This window comes from Chaetura pelagica, unplaced genomic scaffold (genome assembly GCF_000747805.2).
Source record: "Chaetura pelagica isolate M959 unplaced genomic scaffold, ChaPel_1.0 scaffold192, whole genome shotgun sequence".
In the NCBI taxonomy this organism is placed as follows: domain Eukaryota; kingdom Metazoa; phylum Chordata; class Aves; order Apodiformes; family Apodidae; genus Chaetura; species Chaetura pelagica.
The window spans coordinates 1,074,945-1,082,763 of record NW_009952570.1 but is presented as its reverse complement, the minus strand read 5'-3'; the positions used below and the strand labels follow the sequence as shown (position 1 = coordinate 1,082,763).

At 44.4% G+C, this 7,819-nt stretch overlaps 1 protein-coding gene across 2 annotated transcripts in view; it reads left to right on the top strand.

Annotated features, from left to right (window-relative positions):
* STAG1 (stromal antigen 1) overlaps positions 1–7,819 on the top strand; it is a 137,820-nt gene that overhangs the window by 94,797 nt on the left and 35,204 nt on the right. For both annotated transcript variants that reach the window (XM_009993502.1, XM_009993501.1), the window contains exon 19: positions 309–379. In XM_009993502.1, the coding sequence (XP_009991804.1) occupies positions 309–379 (71 nt within the window). The remainder of the gene's footprint in view (positions 1–308; positions 380–7,819) is intronic.

The following is a 7,819-nucleotide window of genomic DNA, read 5'->3' as shown; positions in this document are numbered from 1 at the left end:
TTCTGTCGTGTTGGTAAAATAAGAATTCTGATTTTATTCTTGGGAATAGTCTCAGCTGCTACTGTTTTGAGTCTGGACACAGTGATGCTGCTGAATATTGATGATCAGATGATCTTGCTTCTTTCCTAGTGCTATGCAGTGGTTATTTAAATATTCCCTTTTTTAGGGAGTTTAGATAAAAGTCATTGGAAAATGTGGGATTGGTTTTGGTGTCAACATAAACCCCCAGAGAAACCTGCTCCTCCCCATGCAGTGCTGTGCTTTGCTGGATTGCTGAGCTCTCTTAATGGTTTCCCTTCCACTTTCAGGGAGAAGAAGCTGATGATGATGACATATACAACGTGCTCTCCACATTAAAGAGATTAACCTCTTTCCACAAGTAGGTGATTTTTTTTTTCTCTCAAAAATGAATTATGTTAATTTTATCTCTTCAGTGACTACCAGTTGATGTCTAGTGTCACGAAATGAGAAAATATTTGGCCTGAAATATGAAATATTGAGATTGATGAATGGTTAGTGGTATTTGGCAGTATAACTGTTTGGATTAATCTGTGTCCATGGTTAGTTAATGCCATTACTTGTACAGATTTGATTGGCAAGTGGCAAACCATCCCTTGCACTAAAAGCTTTTACCCCTGTGAGTGTCTTACCAGAAGTTGTACTTCCCTGCATGACAGTCAGTGCACAAGGGACACTTCTGAAGTGTCTGCTTTGAGCCTCAGCCTGGGAGAGCCCTGGGGGAAGTTGTTTCAGTTTCTTGATGCCTCTGAGATGTTTCTCCTCAAAATAAGTAGTAGTAGTAGTAATAATAAGAGTTTATTATGCGAGCCTGGAAGATGCATTCTCTTCCTATGGAAATACCAAGAGTAGTTTCTAGTGTAACTGTTGGCAAAGTCTCGCTGTGTGGATTGCACAGAAACTCCTCACTCAACATGATGCAGCTCAGTGGAACCAGGCAGCAGCTCCTCAGAGTCCTGCTGCTCTGAGACCTGCTGGCACCCACAAAACTTGTAGAGCAACCTGAACATTTTCACTTGAACTGAGAATTTTGGAGCGTGGCACAAAGACCTCATTGTCCCCTTCTATTAACTATAGGAATTAATTGCTCCTGGTCAGTATGTAGGAAAGCTTCATGAGAGGCACAGAGCCTTCCTTCCTTCTCACAGGGTGCTGGAGGACTTTGCTCCTGCCACCTCTTTTCTACAAATTGTTTTTAGTGATTTCATTTCTTTTTGTGCTTAGTCTTCACTCACCCTGAATTCTGCTTTGGGTCATTGTCTGAAATGGTTCTGCAAGATCTGCTCTTTGTTTCCATTCAGCAAGAGTCCCACGAAGGTCATTAAATCGTTACTAATTTCCTAGTGCAGCAGGGTAACACGTGCAAATTAGGTTTCCAGTCTCCCTGGCAACATGCTGGAGCCACATCTGCCTTTCCTGAGGGGACTGGTGAAAGCTCCAGTTCACATCCAAGAAATACACAGGTTCTAGGCTTTTCTGAGTCCTCCATGTATATTTTTACCTGTAGGGTTCCACATCTCGAGAGATTTCCATCAGCCCATAAAGCAAGCTTTGTAGGATAACACACAAGCTGGGGGCAGAGACTTCTACCTTCACCTTAAAAAAATGGGAAAGAGAAAAGAATCAAAGCTGAAGAGCAGCTGTGTGTCATTTCTCAGTTGATTTGTTATCACAGTTCAGTGGGAATTTCTAATTAATCTCTGCTTGCAAATAAGAAGTAATGGAATCTTTTCATTACTCCACTGACTGTGACACCTGATGTGGTTTCTTTGTGAAAGGAAACAATCGTACCAGCCCGGACAGAATTTTTGCCAAACCTGTAGCTGTGAGATTAGGATCTTCAATTCAAAACTGACATGGGTCATTCTCATCTCAAGAACAGTGGCTGTTGTCTGAAACTGTCCCTGTCTGTCAGCAAATGGGAGCCAAAGGAAATTAGAAGAAGCTGAAATTGCAGGTGAACAACTGACACCTTTCAGATGTGGTGGAAGTGCCCTGATAAAGTAGTTGCTGCAGATTTGGAAAGAAACCAATTCCTCTTCTTCCAGAAAGAGAAACTTTGCTGTACTTGTGTTCCTTGGTAGTTGCTGCTTCTTCATCTTTTAGGAAAAAGAAGCCCAGCAAAGTGGAAATGACATGGCAGGGCATTATCAGCAAAGCTTTGCAGACCAAAAAGCTTCTCTACTGAGATCTCCCAAGCCTGAGCTGTGACCCCCTTTCTGAGAGGGTCATGGCAACAAAGGGCTCACAGCACACTTTTAAATTCATTTATTTCCATCAAACAAGGATAGCAGAATGAAATTCATTATTACATTGCTTCCTTCCAAGTTTTCACAATATAATAATACATTTTCTTAAGGTCTTCTGACTAGAACACCTGGAGTGTGTTCTTGGGCCTCTCTCTTTGCCAAGGTGTCGTGGTTTAACTCCAGGCCAGCGAGGAAATGAACGACAGATGCTCTTTGTTAACCCCCCTCCCTCCCCTTACAGGGAACAAGAGAGGGAGGAAACTAAACTACTACTACAGGTTGGAAACTAAACTACACAGCTTTAATGAGACAGTAGTGATGAAAAGGAAAAGAAATACATATAAATATATACAAACATACACAAAAGCTCTGTGGTGCTTTCCCCCCACCCCTAGTAACACCCATGTCACCCTAAGGCTGCAGGGCAGGCCCTGGAAGAGTCACCAGCTTGACTCCTGGAGGCAGTGGCAGATGGGAGCTGGGATGCAGGAGTGCCAGGGTGCAGGAACTTTGGGATCAAAGGCAGATAAACAGATGGAGTCCTGCCAGGATGCCAGCTATGGATGAAGGGGGTGAGCCCCTTGTGATCCTTCAAATTTGTACCCAGTATGACATGTATGGGATGGGATCACAAAATCACAGAATATTTGGGCTTGGCAGCGACCTTGAAAGATCATCTAGTCCAACCTACCTGCCAGAGTAGGATCCCCAAGAGCAGGTCACACCCATCCAGGCAGGTTTGGAAAATCTCCAGAGAAGGAGACTCCACAGCCTCTCTGGGCAGCCTGTCCCAGGGCTCTGTCACCCTCATAGTGAAAAAGCTTTTCCTCATGTTTACATGGAACCTCCTGTGCTCCAGCTTGTGCCCAGTGCCCCACTGGACATCACTGATACTTGGTTAACTTTGGTCACTTGTCTGGTCCACTCCTCCCCAAAGGAGGATCTCAGGTGTGACCTTTTACTCCCTTCTAGTTCCAGAGCATAAGATGGTTTTAACTGTTGGCAAAGTCTCGCTGTGTGGATTGCACAGAAACTCCTCACTCAACATGATGCAGCTCAGTGGAACCAGGCAGCAGCTCCTCAGAGTCCTGCTGCTCTGAGACCTGCTGGCACCCACAAAACTTGTAGAGCAACCTGAACATTTTCACTTGAACTGAGAATTTTGGAGCGTGGCACAAAGACCTCATTGTCCCCTTCTATTAACTATAGGAATTAATTGCTCCTGGTCAGTATGTAGGAAAGCTTCATGAGAGGCACAGAGCCTTCCTTCCTTCTCACAGGGTGCTGGAGGACTTTGCTCCTGCCACCTCTTTTCTACAAATTGTTTTTAGTGATTTCATTTCTTTTTGTGCTTAGTCTTCACTCACCCTGAATTCTGCTTTGGGTCATTGTCTGAAATGGTTCTGCAAGATCTGCTCTTTGTTTCCATTCAGCAAGAGTCCCACAAAGGTCATTAAATCGTTACTAATTTCCTAGTGCAGCAGGGTAACACGTGCAAATTAGGTTTCCAGTCTCCCTGGCAACATGCTGGAGCCACATCTGCCTTTCCTGAGGGGACTGGTGAAAGCTCCAGTTCACATCCAAGAAATACACAGGTTCTAGGCTTTTCTGAGTCCTCCATGTATATTTTTACCTGTAGGGTTCCACATCTCGAGAGATTTCCATCAGCCCATAAAGCAAGCTTTGTAGGATAACACACAAGCTGGGGGCAGAGACTTCTACCTTCACCTTAAAAAAATGGGAAAGAGAAAAGAATCAAAGCTGAAGAGCAGCTGTGTGTCATTTCTCAGTTGATTTGTTATCACAGTTCAGTGGGAATTTCTAATTAATCTCTGCTTGCAAATAAGAAGTAATGGAATCTTTTCATTACTCCACTGACTGTGACACCTGATGTGGTTTCTTTGTGAAAGGAAACAATCGTACCAGCCCGGACAGAATTTTTGCCAAACCTGTAGCTGTGAGATTAGGATCTTCAATTCAAAACTGACATGGGTCATTCTTATCTCAAGAACAGTGGCTGTTGTCTGAAACTGTCCCTGTCTGTCAGCAAATGGGAGCCAAAGGAAATTAGAAGAAGCTGAAATTGCAGGTGAACAACTGACACCTTTCAGATGTGGTGGAAGTGCCCTGATAAAGTAGTTGCTGCAGATTTGGAAAGAAACCAATTCCTCTTCTTCCAGAAAGAGAAACTTTGCTGTACTTGTGTTCCTTGGTAGTTGCTGCTTCTTCATCTTTTAGGAAAAAGAAGCCCAGCAAAGTGGAAATGACATGGCAGGGCATTATCAGCAAAGCTTTGCAGACCAAAAAGCTTCTCTACTGAGATCTCCCAAGCCTGAGCTGTGACCCCCTTTCTGAGAGGGTCATGGCAACAAAGGGCTCACAGCACACTTTTAAATTCATTTATTTCCATCAAACAAGGATAGCAGAATGAAATTCATTATTACATTGCTTCCTTCCAAGTTTTCACAATATAATAATACATTTTCTTAAGGTCTTCTGACTAGAACACCTGGAGTGTGTTCTTGGGCCTCTCTCTTTGCCAAGGTGTCGTGGTTTAACTCCAGGCCAGCGAGGAAATGAACGACAGATGCTCTTTGTTAACCCCCCTCCCTCCCCTTACAGGGAACAAGAGAGGGAGGAAACTAAACTACTACTACAGGTTGGAAACTAAACTACACAGCTTTAATGAGACAGTAGTGATGAAAAGGAAAAGAAATACATATAAATATATACAAACATACACAAAAGCTCTGTGGTGCTTTCCCCCCACCCCTAGTAACACCCATGTCACCCTAAGGCTGCAGGGCAGGCCCTGGAAGAGTCACCAGCTTGACTCCTGGAGGCAGTGGCAGATGGGAGCTGGGATGCAGGAGTGCCAGGGTGCAGGAACTTTGGGATCAAAGGCAGATAAACAGATGGAGTCCTGCCAGGATGCCAGCTATGGATGAAGGGGGTGAGCCCCTTGTGATCCTTCAAATTTGTACCCAGTATGACATGTATGGGATGGGATCACAAAATCACAGAATATTTGGGCTTGGCAGCGACCTTGAAAGATCATCTAGTCCAACCTACCTGCCAGAGTAGGATCCCCAAGAGCAGGTCACACCCATCCAGGCAGGTTTGGAAAATCTCCAGAGAAGGAGACTCCACAGCCTCTCTGGGCAGCCTGTCCCAGGGCTCTGTCACCCTCATAGTGAAAAAGCTTTTCCTCATGTTTACATGGAACCTCCTGTGCTCCAGCTTGTGCCCAGTGCCCCACTGGACATCACTGATACTTGGTTAACTTTGGTCACTTGTCTGGTCCACTCCTCCCCAAAGGAGGATCCCAGGTGTGACCTTTTACTCCCTTCTAGTTCCAGAGCATAAGATGGTTTCCTCAGACCCCAGCAGGGACCTTGGTTTTGCTCACCGTTCTCTGGCTGTGACTATAAACATGGAATGTGATCACTCCTAAAGGCAGACACTGACTGGAAAACATGCTGGTAGTGTCAGAAACTGCAGCTACTTGGAAGGGATTTAACTGAAAAGTAAAATCACAGAAAAAGAAATTAGTTCTATCCTGGCTCAAACCAGGGCATAGGGTCTCGCTAATATTTATTGCCTTTTTTTCTCTCTGTAAGTGCATGGAGACAATTTTTGGCTGTTGACTGCAGCCCAATTCACACACATCAGTGCTGTAGCAGTCTGTGTGCTAAAAAACATGCATTTCTTACTTGATTACTTCAGTTGGTTCAGTGCAGGTCCCATGAATCTCAAGCGTCATCTCCAGTACTCTGGATGGGCCCTTTTGATCCTGTCTTGTATATAGAACTTTGTTTCACATTTAGAAATCACAGTTGTTGGCACCACTGTCCAGGAGTCCTCAAATAGGATAGGGAGTGGGATTCCTTCCTGGCTCCAGGTGGGCACCCCAAGCCTGTAGTGACTGTAGGAACTGCAGGTACAAGCCATGTTTTTAGCAATATGAGCATGAGCAGTCAGGACACTTCCAAGCTAGGAAGATTCATGGTCACACCAGCAGATCTTCTCTTTCTGTTACAGAAATCTTTTGCTGAACCTTGTTTCCAGTAGTTGAGCAGTACATCCTTCAGAGTAAATTACTTAGGAATTTGTTATATCCAGAAATAGAAATGATGATAAATGAAACCTCAGTAGCAACAGCAGACTGGATCTGCCTTGGCTGCTCAGAGCCCATGGTACAGCTTGGGTTGATGGGCCTTGTGTTCTGTAATCCATGGGGACTCTGACATGGAAGGCACTAAGGGAAAATTCTGCATTGTGTCAATTTTCCTTCTAGGAGCCTCTGTCAGCCTGAAACTGTGTGGAGTTTATTGAGTCCAGTTGCAACTTTTGTTTGCTAAGCAGCTCAAAAGAGACAAGGGTGGGCCAGAATATGCCTGAGTTTAATGTGGAGGCTCTTCTTGAAGGAAGTTTATCTTGAAAAGCCCTGTACAGCTTGAAAAATTCCAGCTCTGTAGAGCTTTGGAAGCTGTGAAGCCCTTCCTGAGCTGAGCTGCACTGCCAGGCTCCCAGCAGAGCTGTCAGGGCCATGGGGCACATCCCCAGCACAACCACCCCACCTGGAGGGCTCCAAAATGCAAAGGCAGGAACGAGACAGTTTTTCTTTCCTATTCTCTGTAGGATAATCTCTGCTGATACCTGCCTCTGCACACCACGGAGGTTTTACTGCTTTAATTACAGTGCTGTAATTAAGGAGGTGCAGCTCTGCTCTGCTAGCAGCCCTGTGGCTTGCTGAAGCAGCCTCCATGTGCTTAATATCCCCAGGCACAGGCACTTCTCTGACAGCCCATAGTTTATCTATGAAGCATTTTCTTTCCATACTTTGAAGAATCTCCAGAATGTAAGGCAGGGGGGAGTATTTTTACATTTTTGTTTCCTTTTTTTGGAAGTTTTCCTATTGTTCATGTCCATGGATTCGATTTAGAAGTCAGGACACAGCTTGGCTCAGTGACACAGCCCGGGAGCACATCCTGCACTTGCTCTCAGCACAGGGACATGAACTGTTCTGTGAAACCTTTTATCAGTGAGGTTCTCGAGGGCTTTAGTGTGGGAAGCATCTCATACTGGGGATTTCAACAGGATCTAAGGCATTTCCAGTGTTGAGTTCAACCTGTGTCTGTTTTGGAGCTAAATGTTAGTCTTTCTGGCTGAACAGGGGAGTTAATTATTTCAAGTCAGGCAGCTCCAAAGCAGTAGAAAAGGTGAGCATGTCTGGGTGATCGACGTGCTGGGATGAAAGGGAGTCAGATGCAAGAGGCTGTTTTATCCAATTTAGATTTGTCCGTTCAGTCTGAGTATCTCTTCTTCCAGGTGAGTATTTTAGTCACCAGGTTTCTGATTATTCTGAGGTGCTTTGCTCTTTTATCAGCATATTATAAATTATTTCAAATTATCTTAGTTTAATTCCACTGCAGAAAAAAAGTGTGAAACCTGAACATTTTTGTGAGAGAGAATTTTTTACTTTCAGGAAACTTGATGTTTTGTGATTATGTATGTATTTCTTGGTTCTGTATTAAAAAAGCTGTATCCTA